General features: G+C 46.0%; 1 protein-coding gene across 1 annotated transcript; it reads right to left on the bottom strand.

Annotated features, from left to right (window-relative positions):
- Window positions 1–310: 310 nt before the first annotated feature.
- Window positions 311–18673, bottom strand: CBLIF (cobalamin binding intrinsic factor). The gene is made up of 9 exons (XM_065944915.1): window positions 18560–18673; window positions 17487–17663; window positions 15765–15878; window positions 15206–15346; window positions 13133–13314; window positions 6922–7099; window positions 5164–5365; window positions 2875–2993; window positions 311–432 (listed from the first exon to the last, which is right to left on the bottom strand). The coding sequence occupies exons 1-9, from the start codon at window positions 18636–18638 to the stop codon at window positions 371–373; spliced, it is 1254 nt and encodes a 417-aa protein (XP_065800987.1). The 5' UTR covers window positions 18639–18673; the 3' UTR covers window positions 311–370.
- Between the last annotated feature and the right edge of the window lie 265 nt (window positions 18674–18938).

The following is an 18938-nucleotide window of genomic DNA, read 5'->3' as shown; positions in this document are numbered from 1 at the left end:
ATATAAAAATTTCTTTTTTAAAGATCTCCTTTATAGAATAAAAGACTGTGTTGGTTAATCAATCAAAAAGAGACCAGAATGACCTTCCGATATATCAGCCAGGGGCGCCTTTTCCCTCGCCCTACATTTAAATGATGCCTGGCCATCACGGCCGTGAAAAACCAGACTTCTTTCATGGATCACAGACATTGAGACTCCGGCGATTTGCATCATTTATTTTACATTGTGGTTTCCATATTTTAACCAGTAATATGGTGGCATCGTAAATACCCACTTTTTTTTTTTTTTTTTTGCATAGATTTCAAATGATGTGAAAGGCAATTCCCGCCGTCCTTTGGGGACATTTGATAGCAGCTCAGTCCCGCTTCTCTTAGTACTGCGTGAAGTTGGCTGTGACGTGCTCGCGGTTGAAGGGTATGTAGTCAGCGACTCCTGGAAACAGGCGGAGAACCCCGGCAGTGACCGCGCCGCCCGCGGCCACGCCCGCCGCCCGCAGGACCCCGTTACACCGGCTGCCCTGGGCCGCTGGGTCGCCTCGGTCGCGCCCAGCTCTTGGTGACCCGCGGACTGTGGCCCGCCAGGCTCCTCTGTCATGGGACTCTCCAGGCAAGGAGGCTGGAGCGGGGTGCCACCTCCTTCTCCAGGGGACCTTCCCCACCCAGGGATGGAAACTGCCTTACGTCTCCTGCATTCGCAGGCGGGTTCTTTACCACTAGCGCCACCCGGGAAGCCCGTTAAGTTGGTTAAGGGAACAAGATCTCCAGAGTTAACTAGGATGAAGGAAGCATGGAGTTGAAACGTCAAGGTCTTTTTTTTCAGGCTCTCAGCTGCCATGTGGAGCAAATGTTTGGCCAACCCCCTTAGATTGTCCCAGCCTCCTTCCCTCCTATATACAACTGGACTACTAGTATTTATGCTGAAGAATTATTTCCAGGATTAGAAATAATGACTGCCAGTGCCTAATACAGTACCTAACACGTAATAAATGTGCAAGAAAGTTGTTACTATTAAAATGGCGCATGTAAGCCAAATTTAGAGCGTTCAAGTTGGGAACGCCTACATTTTGGAGGGTTTAAGGAAGGGCAGTTGGTTGAGAATTTTTGTCTTTCTGGGCAGGGAACACAGATTATGACATAACTGATGATTAAGTTAGAAGTAGCCAGGCATCAGAAAGCATGACAATTCCAGGCCCAAATCTTTTTGGATCTCAGACGACATTTTTTCCCCCCCAGAGAAGAAAAGTAACTAGCAGACAGGAGAATAAGCCTGATTTAAGTTTCCAGGGCAATTAATGAGATGAAAACTGTAAGAGAATTGATTACAACAGTGATACACATTTTTGAACAAATACCATGCAAAAGGCAGTGAACTTACTCATTTCAAATGTGTTATTTCTAATCCTCACAATAACCTAAGGGGTATTGCTATTTCCAGTTGATAGCTGTGGGCACTGTGGCTCAGAGAAGAGTCATTACCTGCTTAGTGTAGCTAGAAAATAAGAAAAGGGGCTTTAGGAATTGCCTGTTGGTCCCATGGCTAGGACTCAGGGCTCTTACTGCCAGGGCCCAGGTTTGATCCCTGGTTGGGAAACTAAAATCCCACAAGCTGGGCCATGTGGCTAAACAAGAGAGAGAGAGGGGGTTTCAAACCAAGGCTTATGAGACTCTAAGATCTTTCTTATATGCTTGGCTGCAATTCCACCAATTCTGACGGGCCAGATTTTGTTCAATTCATGACAGGTGCTAGGAAAGACATCTGTCTCATTGTTATCTTGGATAGTGAAGCATCTTGACAAAGCTCCAGTCCAACTCTGCTATGACTCTACTGACTTCACAACTGTGTGAAGGGATGGTCACATCTCTCTGTGAACATCTGGTTAACTTAACATCATCCTTAGACAAAGTAGACCAGTGCTCTTTAAGTCAGAGAATGTTTTAGCATCTGTGCAAACACTTTGGAGATAGTTAAGGTTTCTGCTGAGTCTGAGTTTCATTCTTCGCAATTTCTCCAAGCAAACATTCTTCTTTTTGGCGATTTTTAAAAACACTACTGTGAAAGAAGGTGAAAAATGGACTCTGAGGGAAGCTGTGGATTTGATTCCTGCTCCATCACATACTATGTATGTGCCTTGGGCAAGTCTCTTTTTCTTTCTGAGACAGTTTTTTTTTTTTTTCCTGCTTAAAAGGACAGTCACTAATACCTACAGAGTTGATGTGAACAGGAAATAAAATAACGTCATGACATTGATAGCTGTTATTTTATCCCTCATTGATTTCCTCTGGCTGTGAGTTTGCTCTTCTCTTGTTTCACGCATACGTGTCTTTTAACCCTAAAGTGGCCATCTTCTTAGATCACACACTTTTTTTTTTGTTGTTATTTTTTGTTGGTTTTAAGTCATTCTCACATCTGCTTTTTCTTTCTTTAGCTCTTATTACTTTAGGTCAACCCACTTTTCTTCACTGAATTTTTTTTTTCCACTAGCTCAGAGTGATGTTAGAATTCTTGATTTTTTTTTTTTTTTTTCTGAGCCACACAGCATATGTGATCTTAGTTCACTGATTAGGGATCAAACTCATGTCCCTGTAGTGGAAGCGTGGAGTCTTAACTGCTGGGCCACCAGAGATGTCCTAAGATTCTTGATTTTTTAAAAAAACATTTTAAAATAACTACTCATTTGTTCTATTTACTTATCTAACACCACTGTATATTCATGATATAGGTGCATACGTACATACAAAGCTGCTATATATACTATTGTATATACACATACTCTCACAATTATTTATTGATTAAATGAATCAATTAAATTTGGAAATGAAAGAATTTAGACTTCAAACAGTGGAAAAAGAGCCTACATTCCTTTTCTTCACTCACCTTCTATTACAGGTGTTTTGCCACTCAGGAATTGCCAGTATGTCTTGTCATTAACATTTCCAGCGATATTGTTAATTGAAGAGACCAGAAGTCCCCAGGATGTCATTGTGGTTTCAAACCTGTGAGAATAATATCATACATGATTAATGCCTCACTCCAAGTCAGGCAATAAGAAAAGATGAAGGGCCAGAGACCTTCTAAATGCTTCAAAGATCAGAAAAAGATGTCTAAAAGAGAAAGTGCAAATGACTAATGAACAAACCATTTACTTCTCTTGGAATTAAATAAAAATACAAATGGGTTTTAAAAAACTTATCAATAAGCAAATTAAAAAATGTTAATGTCCAACAATGGGCAAAAAAATTAGGTGAGTGATGGAATGAATATCCAAGATTGACTCTTTGGCAGTTATAAAATGCATATTTTTCAATAGTTTTCAGTGACATGGAAAAATGCTTATGCAATAATATTAAGTGAAAATGTGGGGTACACACTGGATGAGAAATATCTATTTCATGTATATATGGATCACAACTATTTGTAATACACATGGACAAAATACCTGTAAAATTATAAAAAATATCAACAGTGATTATGTTCTGGATAGACTATAGATGCTTTGTTTTCTTCTTTACGCTTTTCCCCCTCAAAATTTCTCCTATGTATATTTACTACAGTTTAATTAGAAAAATAAAATTCAAGCAAAATTAAAGCTAAGATTGGAGATGAAGTAAAGTATATTCAGAAGATTGTTGGCAAATTAAGTATTCTAGAAATGTGATCTTTATCCCAACCTGTTCTACAGAAGTTGGAGAAGCTCTGAGCTGGTCTGCAGACTCGTGTACTTATCCTAACCCTGAGCCACTGCTCCCGAGTCACCCATTCGTCAATTCCTTGGCCTTTGTCAGTCTTTCTCCCGGACATCTCTCTGCAGAATTTGGATTATGTCATCTTTCCTTTGAAAGTAACTCATCTTTTCCTTCCCATGGCTTAGCATCTTCCCATTCCCCCTCTTACAGCTTAACTTCTCCATATTTCCCTACTGTTTCCTCTTTTTGCAAACTACAAATATTCCCCAAAGCTTAATGTTCTCCTTTTTATTTAATTTTTTTCCCCAGTTGGGCAGTGGGAAGAACATGGGCTTTGAAATCAGTCAAATGTGGCTTCAGATCTCAACTCTATTAGTGACATGTTATGTGATCTTTAGAACATTACTTAACTGTGTTGGATATAAGTGGTTCTGTCTGTAAAATGGGAATAATTATATCTGTCTCAGGTTTCAGTGGAAGCATTGTATCTGCTACCTACTACACAGTCCTTAACTTCCATCATCGTCTCTGTCGGATGAGGACCCAGTCTCTTTTGCTTACCCTGCCCTCTTTTTCTAGGACTTCTTTCAGACCTCCAAAAGCTTCCTGATGATTCCACTTCAAACTCAGACAATTAAACATGTCTAAAGGGATTGTTTTTCCTCTGAAGGACACTGTTTCTTCCTGACACTCCCGTCAACAGTTTTGAAGTTTCTTTCTCTTGCCCCTCCATGTCCAGTCCCTCACAAGCCCTGGGGCACCTTCCTTGGTATGAGTGTGTTTCTCCTAGATAAAGTCCTCCTCACTTGTATAACAGCTCCGTTTCTGTAGTCACACCCCCACTTTCCTCCTTGTCATTCATTCTCCAACCCAGTTAACATTTTGCAACACTTATCTTACTCAAAAACTTGCAATGCTTCACCACAGCATGAAGTCCCATTTCCTTAGCCTGGGATTTCAGGCTGTCTACGGTATCACCCAGTCTATCCCTTCAGGCACCGTTCATTTAGTTCAGGCCTGTATTCTGTTTTCTAGTTAAGCTGGTTTATTCATTGACCCTAATTCCTTGCTCAGTTCTGTCTCAAATGCTTTGTCCTTCTTTAAGAATTCAAGGAATTTATACCCAAACTTGTTATCTCTGGAGTGATAAAATCCCCTCCTCTTGGAATACCATCCTTTCATATCTTCCTGTATGAGGCCTATTCTTTGAGGCGATCAAAAGCATTCCTCGACCCTTCTAATCCACTCTGTGCTCTCTCTCTGAATTCCTGTTTTGAAAACTCCATCATCTATCGACGAGTGATTTAATTTTTATGAGGGCCTTGCCTCATTACTAGATCGAAGGCACCTCAAGGGGCTATTCGATAAAGATCTGTTACTTTATCAGAAGGGAAAAAAGCAAGAACACAAAGGAAGGAGAGAGAGAATGGGGATTCAGACTGAACTTGGAAGGAGCGGTGAGAGTCACTGGAGCGCTCACTTGAACTTGGGGTTCCGGCGCTGTGCTTCCTCCAGGACAACGAGCAGCACGGATCCTTTCTTCACGCTCACACTGATGGTCAAGTTGAAGAGCAGCTCCACGCCCCTCAGCTGGTTACTTATGGTGTAGACGACAGTGATGTTGGAGGCTGAGGTGGGAACAGGGCTGGGAAAGTCGGATTGAGTTGGTTTCGCCTCTTGATCTGTGAAGAGCACAGAGGCCAAACTCATTAAAGACTATGGAGTTTGCAGTCTAGGTGCAGCATCTTTATCTTTGGCAGAGCATCCCAGAAACATTTCAAGAAATGACAATGATTCTGTGTGCTTTGTGGAATCTTCTGAGAAACTGGTGTGATCTATGAAGCTGTTTACCTTTCTAGAGAAGTGGTCACAGCCGAAGAACCGACAGCTCCCTTAACAATGAACATTTCTTCTGTTAAAAGAATTTTTAAGCTGAAGGGAAGATTGTGAGCCCTAAGTCATGTATTGTACATGATACTCCCTGTTCACTTGGGGCTTTTTGTTAACCTGAAGAATCTGGAAGCAAAGGTAATACGTTTCAGACCATTTAATAAAATACCTGGGTAACTAGTGTGGAATCCTAGGAAGGACTCTATGGCTACCTTGCTCAAGTTGGGAAATCTTTGGTAAGCAGCCTAAGGAGTTAGGTGAGTGTAGCTGAGTTTGGTACAATTGGGACTGGATTGCTTAATTGTGGTCTCTGTAGATTCGTACTGAGACTGACAAGGAGCTTACTAATCACTGCTTGTACCAGGAAGTCCATGCAATGTAAGAAGAATCACATTTTATGTTAGTATGTGATTAGAAGGAAATGTATAACATCTCTGTGCCAGGTTCTCAGCCCATTCCTGCGGTGTGCTGTGAGCATATTCTTGCATCTCTAAGTCTTGACCATGGAGTCGACTTTGCTCTTCCCCTAAACCTCCCCGGCAAACTCATGATTGGTCAGACTTTCGTTGCTTTTGCAGTGTATGATGCTTTTATTTCTACTCAGTACTTCTTTCTTTTTAAAGATTTTTTTTGATGTGGACCATTGTTTAAAGTCTTTGCTGAATTTGTGACAATTTTGCTTTCATTTTGTTTTCTGGGTTTTTGGCTGTGAGGTGTGAAGGACAGGGAAGTCTGGCATGCTGCAGTCCATAGCGTCACAAAGAGTCGGACATGACCGAGCCAGTGAACACACATGGGGTCTTAGTCCCTTAATCAGGGATCAACCCTTCACCTCCTTCATTGGAAGATGGAATCATAACCACTGGAGTGCCAGGAGGTCCCTACTTAATATTTATTTCACTCTTCCATATACTGTAGTTTTTGTCTACACTTTATCTCCTGGCTTTGTAACGAGCAGATATGATAAGATATTGCATCATGTTTGGTGCACTTGTCAAATGAATGCATGAAGTCGTTAATTTGTTAGCACCATGGACCTCTCTCCACCAGCATCCCACAAAACGCCTTACCTATAGTGGGTGCTCAATAAACGTGTGCCGAATGAGGTGGACATGGGGCTGAATTCCAAGGGCAGGACAGCATGGCTGCGTGCTGGCACACAGCTCTAGGGGACCGGACGGCAGATGTGGCTCGTCTGCCTGGAAGTCACGGGTATAACAAGCCCTTATGCCACTTACGAGTGGTCCACTTAGGTCCATCTGTCATTACATATACCACTGAGGTCCGCCTGTCATTCCTGGCATAAGACGCCACCTTATAGGGAGAGAGAGATGTTCAGGGTCCTTACCAGGGCTGCAGGACACGTGGGGCACATCTAGGTAGGTCTTGCCTTTCAGTGAAGGGAGGATTTGGGCGATGGACATGGGGTTTTGGAATTTCCCCTCCTTGATCTCGTCCAGTACAGTGTCCACCGTCTGCTGGCAATCCCACTCCTTGTTAGGTCTCTCAGGCGTCACGGAGAGAGCCTGGGGTCAGGGGGAAGACACACACACACAGATTAGGTATAGCCGAGAGCTGGCCTGTGTAAGTCCTGTGGGGGTTAGACTCCGTCGCTAACCTTTGTGATCAGCCAGAGGTTCCAGACAAGGTCGGTCTCACTCACAGCTGTGTCCCCCCTGCTCAGTGCAGTGTTTGTCACATAGCAGCGCCTCAGTAGGTATCTGGGCTACACTTAGATGGAGGCTTCCCCGGTGGCTCAGCCGTAAAAAAAAATCTGCTTGCCTATGCAGGAGGGATAGGGGACGCAGGTTCAATTCCTGGGTCGGGAAGATCCCCTGGAGGGGGAAATGGCAACGCACCCCAGCCTCCTTGCCTGGAGAATCCCGTGGACAGAGGAGCCTGGCGGGCTGTAGTCCACGCGGTCGCTTTGAGCCGGACACGACTTCGGGACTGAACAACACTTAGATCCAGGGAGCGTTAGGTGGAGAAGGGCGAGGAGAGCCGGCAAAGCAAGCCTCTGGGGAGCTTTTGTCCAGGACAACCTGGCCGTCTCACAGAGGTAGACCTCCTCACTCTGCTCCGCACACCCTTCGGGGGACTGGCCCCTCTTTTGATCACAGGGGACCGCCAGCCAGAGGTTCCGCAGCCCTGGCTACGGCGGCGACGCAGGAGCGGGGCTAATCGCCGCGTGCGTCCTCTTCGTGACGGTGATTGGCGGACGCACGTGCCAATCAGAGTCCTTCCCTGACATACAGATACCGGAGGGAGAAGCCTATTCTCTTCCCCTTCCGGGTTAGTAATCACTAAGGCGTTAGTGAAAGAGGAGAGTGAGAAAGCTGGCCTAAAACTCAGCGTTCAGAAAACGAAGATCATGGCATCCGGTCCCATCACTTCTTGGCAAATAGATGGGAAACAGTGGAAACAGTGACAGACTTTACGTTTTTGGGCTCCAAAATCACTGCAGATGGTGACTGCAGCCATGAAATTAAAAGATGCTTGTTCCTTGGAAGGAAAGTTATGACCAACCTAGACAGCATACTAAAAAGCAGAGACATTACTTTGTCAACAAAGGCCTGTCTAGTCAAGGATTTTGTTTTTCCCGTAGTCATGTATGGATGTGAGAGTTGGACCATAAAGAAAGCTGAGCACTGAAGAATTGATGGTTTTGAACTGTGGTGTTGGAGAAGACTCTTGAGAGTCCCTTGGACTGCAAGGAAATCCAACCAGTCCATCCTAAAGGAGATCAGTCCTGGGTGTTCATTGGAAGGACTGATGCTGAAGCTGAAACTCCAGTACTTTGGCCACCTGATGTGAAGAACTGACTCATTGGAAAAGACCCTGATGCTGGGAAAGATTGAAGGTGGGAGGAGAACAGGTTGACAAAGGATGAGATGATTGGATGCCATCACTGACTCAATGGACATGAGTTTGAGTAAGCTCTGGGAGTTGGTGTTGGACAGGGAGGCCTGGCGTGCTGCAGTCCATGGGGTCGCAAAGAGTTGGACACGACTCAGCGACTGGACTGAACTGAACTGAAGGCACTAGTGACCATCTTTCTCAGACACTTTGAAGAAGCAGGAGAGAAGCAGAAAAATCATGACTGAGAGACGATGATAGACTGATCCCTGATATCTTATTTGAGACCTTTATTCTGATTAATTCTGAAATCTCCTGGAGCCTCTAGTTTATGTGAAATGGTAAATCTCAGTTTTCTTTTCTTAAGCAAAAACTGTTCGAGTTTCTGTTATTTGCATAATGAGTCTTGATGGGTACACCATGCAAGTCACTCTGCTGAGTTTTCTATCTCATGGGTAAATTAGAAATCGTAGGTCCTGCCTTACCTTAGGGGTGGTCATTGGAGTGTCAGATGGGATGCTATGCAAAAGCATCTTTTTTAATTAAAAAAATTTTTTTTTCGCCAAGTCTCTTGGGATCTTAGTTCCCCAACCAGGGATGGGATCGGTGCCCCCTGCAGTGGAAACACAGTGTTTTAATGACACGCCTGTCGAGGAAGTCCCTGCAGCAGCATTTTTTAATGTATGATGTGGAAGCTGTCCTCCCATCTCCCTCTCTTTAGGGTTGTACTGACCACAGGCACCAGAGCATGTTAATGGGTTGGGGTTGCTGACAACTGATTCATATGATGCCTTGAATGAAAAATGGGAGATGCGAGAGGGGAGCCAGATGCGGTTGTGAGCTGGAGGCAACAGTGTCAGCAAACAGGCAGTTCTGACAGGCACTGTTGACCTCTGCAACCATGACGGTGGCTCTTCCCAGAGTCCACTTTACTGGGCTCTTTGGTTAAAGGGCATCCGTTAGGATTTCCCAGCAACCACGTCTTGTCCACTAGCCACATTCCTCTCCCAGATCCTGCTAAGTGATCTGTATCCCTTTGGGATAAAACATTACCAACAGCAACTCTCTAGAAAGGAGTGATGCATTAACCAAAAAGGAAGGGGGCGGCAGAGGATGAGATGGTGAGACAGCATCACTGACTCAGTGGACACGAATTTGAACAAACCTGGGAAGATGGTGGAGGACAGAGGAGTCTGCTGGAGTGCATGGTGCTGCAGTCCGTGGGCTTGCAGCATCGGACACGACTCAGTGACAGAACAGCAACAATGATGCATTCATTGTTAGAAGTCAATAGTAGCTTGGCAGGAGGAGTTTACCTCTCCAAGTTAAGTTCTTGCCAGAGGAAACTTTAAAGCATTGGCATGTTGATGGACGAAAGAGCAGGGATTCAGGAACACAGGGAAGGCCCCATGAGTGCCCCTGGGAAACAATGTGAGTGGCCTAGGTCACTTGAAGGGCAATGATAGCAGGCAGAGGTGAGTGAAGGCTGCGGAGAAAGCTTAATTCACCTTATTCCTTTGGGAGAGACCTCAGTTATTAAAAGCCACGTTATGTCTGTGATTTTTTTATACCTTTGCTATTATGGGGAAAATGAAATCCCAAGAGAGTCAATATTTGCCCCAGGTGGTGGTCAATCTGGGATTCAAACTCAAGTTGTTAGAGCATTAGAAACCTTGATGCTGAAGCGCCAATACTGTGGCGATCTGATGCGAAGAACTGACTCACTGGAAAAGACCCTGATGCTGGGAAAGACTGAAGGCAGGAGAAAAAGGGGATGACAGAGGATGAGATGGTTGGATGGCATCACTAACTCAATGGACATGAGTTTGAGCAAGTTCTGGGAGATGGTGAAGGACAGGGAAGACTGGCGTGCTGCAGTCCATGGTGTTGGACACGACTGAGAGATTGAACAGGAACAGAAACACTTGGCTTTCAACACCAGAATATTTTAGATTAGAAAAAGTTTATATAGTAGATACCTGGTGATTTCAAACTTCAGATTGCCTGGGTAAGAAACTCTGGCATGATGGAGTTAGGGAGAGGCTATGTAACTGACAAGAAATTCACCTGGCCTTTGATATTTGCATATGAATGAGGCCCTGCCTTTTTCCAAGGGAAACTTTTAATTCTCAGGTACAGCTTATCACAGTGTACCTTGCAGAACTGACAAACTAAATTAGCAAAAGCAAATATTTCTCTCTCTGGCACTAAGGAGAGCAAGGTTATTTTAAGTGAGTCATGAACAAAACACCATGAATTTCTTCCAGACTTCCTTTGTTCCACTACAAAGCTTTCTAGACCAGAGCCCTGGGAATGCTCTTGTGTGATTCAGCCAGTAAAACTGTGTTTTATTCTCTGGCAAAATTCCACTGACCAAAACATGATGTAGAAACATTTTATTTTCACTAGTTGGTTCCATGGCACATTGGGGGTTTTGTATCCACTCTTATGTGTAACATGAACGAATTTCTAGTCTACTTATGGCCTTTGCTGATTTTTTAATCTTAATTTTAAAAATATTTAAAAAATTGAGATATAATTGACATGTAACATTATGTTTGTTTCAGGTGTATTGTATGTTTTATGTTTGTATATACTGTCAAATGGCTGCAATATAGTCTAGCCATCCATTGCCACACATAGTTCCACTGTGTTTATACTGTGATGAAAACTTAAGATTTACTCTCTTAGAAACTTTTAAATATATCATATAGTATTATTAGCTATAGTCACCATGCTATACATTGCATTGCTAATTTAATATACAGAACACCAAGCCATTTTATACATCCTCCTGCACTAATCCAGAACTAAATTAGATTTAGGGCTGGCATCATAACACCACGATTCTGTTTCTTTATTTTTTATTGATGTATAGTTGATTTATGGGCTTTCCAGATGGCTCAGCTGGTAAAGAATCTGCCTGCAATGTGGGAGACCTGGGTTCGATCCCTGGGTTGGGAAGATCCTCTGGAGAAGGGAATGGTTACCCGCTCTAGTATTCTGGGAAGATCCCCTGGAGAAGGGAATGGTTACCCGCTCTAGTATTCTGGCCAGGGAATGGTTACCCGCTCTAGTATTCTAGTATTCTAGTATTTCATGGATTGTATAATATTATTTTAGTTTCAGGCATATAGAATAGTGCTTCAGTATCATTGCAGGTTATGCTCCATGATAGGTTATTACAAGATAATGGCTATAAAGCCCTGTGCTACATAGCATACCCTTGTTGTTGATCCGTTTTATACCTAGTAGTTTGTATCTGTTCACCCCATGCCCCTAGTTCGTCCTTCCACTTCTCACTCCCTTTTGGTAACCACAAGTTTGTTTTCTATATCTACGAGAATGTTTCTGTTTTGCATATACATTCATTGTATTATTTTTTAGATTCTACATGTAAGTGATATCATATAGCATTTGTCTTTTTCTGCCTGTTTTATTTCACTAAGCATAATATTATGATTCTCTAGTTCTTGGGCATTCCATGTTGGCAAGGTCATAGTGTAGTTTTTCTATTACTCCTGTAGGGATCAGAAGGTAGAGAGTCTGCCTGCAATTCGGGAGAACTGGATTCGATCCCTGGGTTGGGAAGATCCCCTGGAGAAGGAAATGGCTTCCTACTCCAGTATTCTGTCCTGGAAAATTCCATGGACCGAGGAGCCTGGCAGGCTACAGTTCATGGGGTCGCAAAGAGTCAGACACGACTGAGTGACTTCACTTCACAGGGCATTTTGAGATGATTTGGCTGCAGATAACCCTTTAATTTCTGATTCTAGTTGGTTCTCTCTCTCCCTATTTTATTGGTGTGTTTTCCATAGGAGGCTGCTGCCCTAATCAACGGAGGGAGAGGTGTGTGTGTGTGTGTGTGTGTGTGTGTGTGCGTGTGTGTGTGTATGTGGTTGTATTTGGAGCTATATCAAGCAGCATCTCACAGTATCCGAGCCTGAGGCTCTACCCCAGGGGAACGCTGCACAGAGTCTAGACTGGATGGCCATACACATCTGGCGTTGCTGTGTAGTAGGGATCTTTGTGGGGTTGAATTGACATCGAGAGCATAAAACAGCTGGACAAAAATTAGTTGTCTAGGCAGCTTTGGCTTATTTTCATTAATCATTTTGAATATGATCCCACAGTTTTTTTGGATCAAGATATAAGGCTGATAAAAGAACATTTGATTGGCAAGATGAAGTCAGAAAAGTTAGTGCTATTTGAGGACTTACTCTAATAGCCTTATTTTTTTTTTAATAGACCAAACTGTCATGCTAAGTCACTTCAATTGTGTTGGAGACTCTTTGCCACCCCATGGACTGTAGCCTGCCAGGCTCCTCTGTCCATGGGATTCTCCAGGCAAGAATACTGGAGAGGGTTGCCATGCCCTCCTCCGGGGCATCTTCCCGACCCAGGGATTGAACCCGGGTCTCCTATGTCTCCTGCATCAGCAGGTGGCTTCTTTACCACTAGGGCCACATGGGAATTTTTATGAACAAACTCATCATAATTAATAGCAAGCAAATACATTCCTTGGATTTATTATTTTTCCCCAAGGAAACAGAGAGTTCATGTTTATTTGTTTTTATACTTTACCGGTGAAGTTAGGGGAATTAAGGCTTACCTGCATGTTTTTTTTTGCCAGGCTGTGCAGCATGCGAGGTCTGTTTTTCCGTCCAGGGACTGAACCTATGTCTCCTGCAGGACGCGCTTACCTGCATGGCAAGGCCGGTGCTGTAGATGTCTCCGATGATGCCGTTGTCTTGGATCCTTGTGCTGATATCCTCCATGATCTTCTTTAGTAACTGAGCGAACAGGGCGCGGTACCCTTCCTCTGAACCTATGGGGATCCTGTTGTACATACAGGTCAGAGCCAAGGTCGCCACTGCTCCCGCGTCTGTGAATCAGAGAAGAGGGTAAGACCACCACCCCCTCCACAATATGAACAACCCACGTTTTACTGTTGGATTGCTGCGTTCAATGGGGGCTTTCCTAGTGGCTCAGTTGGTAAAGAATCTGCCTGCAGTGCAGGAGACCCGGACTTGATCCCCAGGTCAGGAGGATCCCCTGGAGAAGGAGATGGCAACCCACTCTGGCACTCTGGCTGGAGAATCCCACGGACGGAGGAGGGGGACAGGCTGCAGTCCATGGCATCGCGGAGTCGGACACGACTGTGGGGCTAACTTCACTTTTTCACTTTACTGTGTTCAGTAACCTCCCTGGCCCTTCAGGACAGCCTGTGAGATAGGGCCTCCGGTCGTCTCCATTCCAAGGATGAGCGTGAAGACTCAGAGAGGTTGGGGAACCCCCCAGGGGCGGCACAGCTAGTAAGGAGCAAGGACCTGAGAGCCGCTCCGCACGACGCCAAGGCTCACGCCTGGAATGAAAGCTGACTGGTAGCATTTTCAACCCCGCTTCCCACGTCCCAGCGTTTATCTTTCAAACACCCAGTGCTTGGTGAAGTCCCAGCCATCGTCACTTCTCAGCGAAGCCGCCTCTGTCATCCCACCAAACAGGCGCGGTCTGTGCCTGAACTCCTTTTCTGAACTCCTTCAGCATTCACTGCTTGTATCTGTTTTTCCCTCTCGGCCCTCTCTCCTGTTGCTCTCGGATGAGGGGGGCCGGTGGGGCCTGCCTCCTCCGGGGTACCTGGTTACAGGGGTCCTCATCCCTTTCCTTCTTACTACATGTGAACTAAATGGGCAAACTCTGATACAGTGAGGCCAGGACAAACCAGAGACTCGCCAGATGGCATTTTTTTCCCCTCACTAATCTTTTCCTCCCCACCCTAATCTCCACCCCAAAGTTGCATCATCTTGCTAAGGATGACAGTGTTGGCCGAGAAGTCCCAACTTCCTGAACTGACAGAGATGCCCTAGTCATGGGAAGTTCCCTGATGAAAACAGAGGCCAGTCTGTGTTTGACCCACAGGGAAGATACTTGAGCAAACCTCAACCTGAGTGTTGGTCTAACAGAGGCTGGAATGAGACAGGCCGCTGAAGCTGCATATCATGCGTGAGGGATGAAAACGTGAGCTGATGCCATTGGTTAGACAGTGGTGGAGGAGAAAAGATGACCACAGATGAGGGACCTCACAGAGGGCATCGTGCCGAGAAGGGGTCATTATGTGTGACGGGGTGGAGGAGAGAGTCTCCGTTCACAGGCAGCCTCGCAGGTTGCAGGAATAAGAAGGTTCCAGTGTACCCTTGAAGGAGAGCGCCATGGCTCTAAGGTTCAGAGAGGAGCTGTTTAATATAAAGAGAATCTTTGGACGTTGTAAGGAGAAGCCCTGAGAAGAACAGAGTGTGGACGCATCAGTTCAGTTCAGTTCAGTCGCGCAGTCGTGTCCTACTCTTTGCGACCCCATGAACCACAGCACGCCAGCCCTCCCTGTCCATCGCCAACTCCCCGGAGTTCAGTAGGGTTTAAAGGGGAGGCTCAGGGTGGTGCTGAGTCTAGTCGTTGGTTTAATAATTTAACTGCTCTTTGGGAATGACTCCTGACTTGGGTGACACGCTTATTGGTTCCGTGGAGATTCTGTAACTGCCAGACATGTCGAGTTTTGCCCTGGTTTTCTGCTTCCCTTTCTCTGTTCGTGTGTGCCTTAGGTTTCGTTTATCGCTCACACGCCCACCAAGTGTTTGCCCAGCATCTCTCACCTGTGGACATCTTCCTGGTCCTCCCGTCCTCCTCCGTGCAAAGCCCCTTCTCCCACGGCACCCCCAGCTCTACCCTTCAGTGACCTTGCTGTTCCAAGCTCAGGGCAGTGTTCAAAACCAGCAACTTACCCACGTCAAAGGGAGACGAGTTGGCCAGCAGGATCTTGGCGAAGCGGGCTGCTATGGGTAAGGTTGTCTCTGGGTTGTTCTGGCACAGCGCCAGGATGGCCAAACTGGGCCCATAGAAGGTGGAAGCATAGGAATCGAGGCCTTGAGAGGGGACAGGAGCCTGCGTAAGACTAACGTTCACCACAAGGAAGGTGTTTGTGAAAAAGGAAAAGCCAGACCTTTGAAATGGACATGGCTAGAAATCCTGTCCAAAAAGAAAGATACCGTATCGGCAAGAGATAACTTCCTGTGTCTCAGAACAAGAATGGCAGCTGGCAGGGGAGCGGCCATAAAAGGGAGGCTGCTGTCTTCAGGTGAAGGCATGCAGTCATGTCCTCCCGGGAGGGCGGTCTTTCTAGTTCATTGGACCGGAAGTGGAGACCTCACGTGGGGATTATCAGAGTGTCCCTGAATGGAGGAACACCGGGTCTCTTCCCTCCATGTCCACCCTCCCGTCTTCTCTTTACAGAAATTCTCAGGAAGGGCCTCACTCCCCGCCCCCCTTCTGATGAGGTCTTACTGGAAGGTGTCCAGGCCTCCATTTGTGTCCGCAGAATCAATATTTTGTCCCCAGGGTCTCGGCAGGAGGAGGTGAGGGCCATGATGGTGAGGGCGAGCTGACCAGTGGTCAGGTCTGTGGAGGAGAGAACACAGTTAAACACAGGCATTCCCAGAGGGGACAGCTCCAGCAGTCAGGCCTGTGGAGGAGAGAAAACTGTTAAACACAGGCATTCCCAGAGGAGAGCGCTCCAGCGGTCAGGCCTGTGGAGGAGAAAATACCATTAAACACAGGCATTCTCAGAGGAGAGCGCTCCAGCAGTCAGGCCTGTGGAGGAGAAAATACCATTAAACACAGGCATTCTCAGAGGGGAGAGCTCCAGTGGTCAGGCCTGTGGAGGAGAAAATACCATTAAACAAAGGCATTCCCAGAGGGGAGAGCTCCAGCAGTCAGGCCTGTGGAGGAGAGAAAACCGTTAAACACAGGCATTCTCAGAGGGGAGAGCTCCAGCGGTCAGGGCTGTGGAGGAGAAAATACCATTAAACAAAGGCATTCCCAGAGGGGAGAGCTCCAGCAGTCAGGCCTGTGGAGGAGAGAAAACCGTTAAACACAGGCATTCTCAGAGGGGAGAGCTCCAGCGGTCAGGGCTGTGGAGGAGAGAACACCGTTAAACACAGGCATTCCCAGAGGGGAGAGCTCCAGCGGTCAGGGCTGTGGAGGAGAAAATACCATTAAACACAGGCATTCCCAGAGGGGACAGCTCCAGCGGTCAGGTCTGTGGAGGAGAAAATACTGGTAAACAAAGGCATTCCCAGAGGGGACAGCTCCAGCGGTCAGGCCTGTGGAGGAGAAAATACTGGTAAACAAAGGCATTCCCAGAGGGGACAGCTCCAGCGGTCAGGTCTGTGGAGGAGAAAATACCGGTAAACAAAGGCATTCCCAGAGGGGACAGCTCCAGCGGTCAGGCTGAGCTCTCTGCTTCTTTCCAGATAATTTTCATTTTTTCAAAAATAATGTGATAAGATAGTTTTTTGACCTTTCCTAAGGAAAGAGGTGGGGGAAACACTGCAGGAATGTTCAACCTGGTGGCCTCTATGTGGTTTGACCACCTCATTCAGATTTCCTAGAAAGGCAGCAAGAATACCCCTGCAAATTCACATGGAAACATATCTAGTTACAAGACACTTTTAACTCTACTTGTTTCTCTAACTTGGACCTCAAGGCAACTCCTGTGAGGTAGGCAGAACAGAGATTTTATTGCTTTTGTTATTGTCGCTGTTCGTGTTTATTTTTTTGGTCATGCCATATGGAATATGGGGTCTTAGTTTCTCCCCCAACCAGGGATTGAACTTGCATCACCTTACATTGGAAGTATGGAGTCTTAACCACTGGACCATCAAGGAAATCCTACTACTAGTGTTATTGTTATTCGAATGACCAGTATTTTGTAAATGACAGAGGTGAAGTTGATGGGAATCTGTGTCCACTTCAAAGGCACAGAGTTAATAAGTGGCAGAGTCAGACCTGGAAGCCTGCTCGTTTATGTTTAATCTAGAGCTCTTTCTGCTTTACTGCCCTCCTATGTGAGTGCCCGGACTCGAGGTTCCGCCCTTCCAGGGATGCAGGGAAAGGTGTTTGGGTGATTCAAGCCTGACCACAGGTAGCGTTGGGGTGGAGGGACTTGGGGAGGGGGGTCTGGGAGTGGAGATTCAGGGAGCCTGCAAAGGGGCTCTGGTTTCTCACCGGCTGTGTCACTGGCCATGAGATCGAAAGTCAGGAGCTTCTGGGCTTCCAAGTTGTAGACTCCGGCCAGGTTCATGGCAATCAGGATGCTGGGGTTTGGGAAGGTGGAGTTGATCACCGAGTCCTCCATGATCACTTGGATGCCATTGACCCAGGGCTGCTCTGCTGAGGGAACAGCTGTGAAGGGCAAAGTCATTTACTAAATCCCTCATCCTCACTGTCTCTTCTTAGAAATGTTTTCTGCATCACTTAGGAGAAAGCATCTCTTAGTATCCTTGGGGATACCCCCATTGGGGTAATTATTAAAGAGAAATGGAGAAAACACTGAGGTTTCCTTTTGAGGCCAGTCAGTCCCTGCATGTATGGTCAGTCACTTCAGTCATGTCTGACTCTTATGACCCCATGGCCTGTAGCCCGCCAGGCTCCTCTGTCCATGGGATTGTCCAGGCAAGGATACTGGAGTGGGCTGCCACGTCCTCCTCCAGGAGATCTTCCCAACCCAGGAATTGAACCTGTGTTTCCTGCATTGCAGACAGATTCTGAGCCCCCGGGAATACCCAGTTAGTCCCTACATCTTTCCAAAGAACTGTGATCTTTAAGAAAGTGATTTTTTACTTAGCAGCATCAAATGCTATGGCTCACAGACATTTCATCTATTTCCAGCATGTTCCCAGAAATCACTGATTTCCTTGCATCCCTCTTTTTCTCACTTTTGCATGAGATATAAAAAGGATCTGGGCTCCGACCTATCCTCAGCAGGTACCCAATATTCTCACTGCTGGTGGCACATGGTCAGAATAGTCACTGAGGGTCTTCCCCCGAATCATCAACCATCATTCCTGCAACAGTATTTCAATTTCTCTTAATGTAAAATGCAGAGACTTGCCTCTCAAAGAACTCATGCCATTAAGTCAGGAGAGATGAACCATACACACTTACACCCTGTAGTGGAACTCCTGTCACGATTGCTACTTTCAGGCACTCTCTCATCATTAGATGTCAGTGTCTGAGGTTTCTGCCTGTCCCCGGGGTAACCGCTTCCTTGACCTCCTTGGAAAAAATGCCCTACTCACAGCATGAGCTTCGGGTCTGGGTGCTGGTCCTTGTCACAGCCCAGAGAAGGGTCAGGAGCTGGAGGGCAGCCCGGGCCATCCCACTGTCTCCTGGTGTGTCCACGTCTCCTGTTCCCAAGTCCCAGTGTAGGCAGGTTTCACGTTTCTCTACTTCCCCTTATGTATGCTGCTCTTTGTAAAGCAGTCTGCCTGCCTCCCCATCCCAGCCACTCCTAACCGCTTATGCTAATTTCCGTTTGCTTATGTAAGCTTACCTACTTCAGACCTTCCAGGGTGTCTGAAGGTCATGTCTAGGCAGCACGGTCATAGGAGTCACTCAGGACTTAGTATGCGATGAAGGCCAAGTGTCCTTTACTAAAGTCCCGGGAGGCTGGCTAAT

This window comes from Muntiacus reevesi, chromosome 9, assembly GCF_963930625.1.
Source record: "Muntiacus reevesi chromosome 9, mMunRee1.1, whole genome shotgun sequence".
Classification (NCBI taxonomy): domain Eukaryota; kingdom Metazoa; phylum Chordata; class Mammalia; order Artiodactyla; family Cervidae; genus Muntiacus; species Muntiacus reevesi.
The sequence above is the reverse complement of the archived record's forward strand: the minus strand, read 5'-3'. Positions and strand labels throughout refer to the sequence as shown.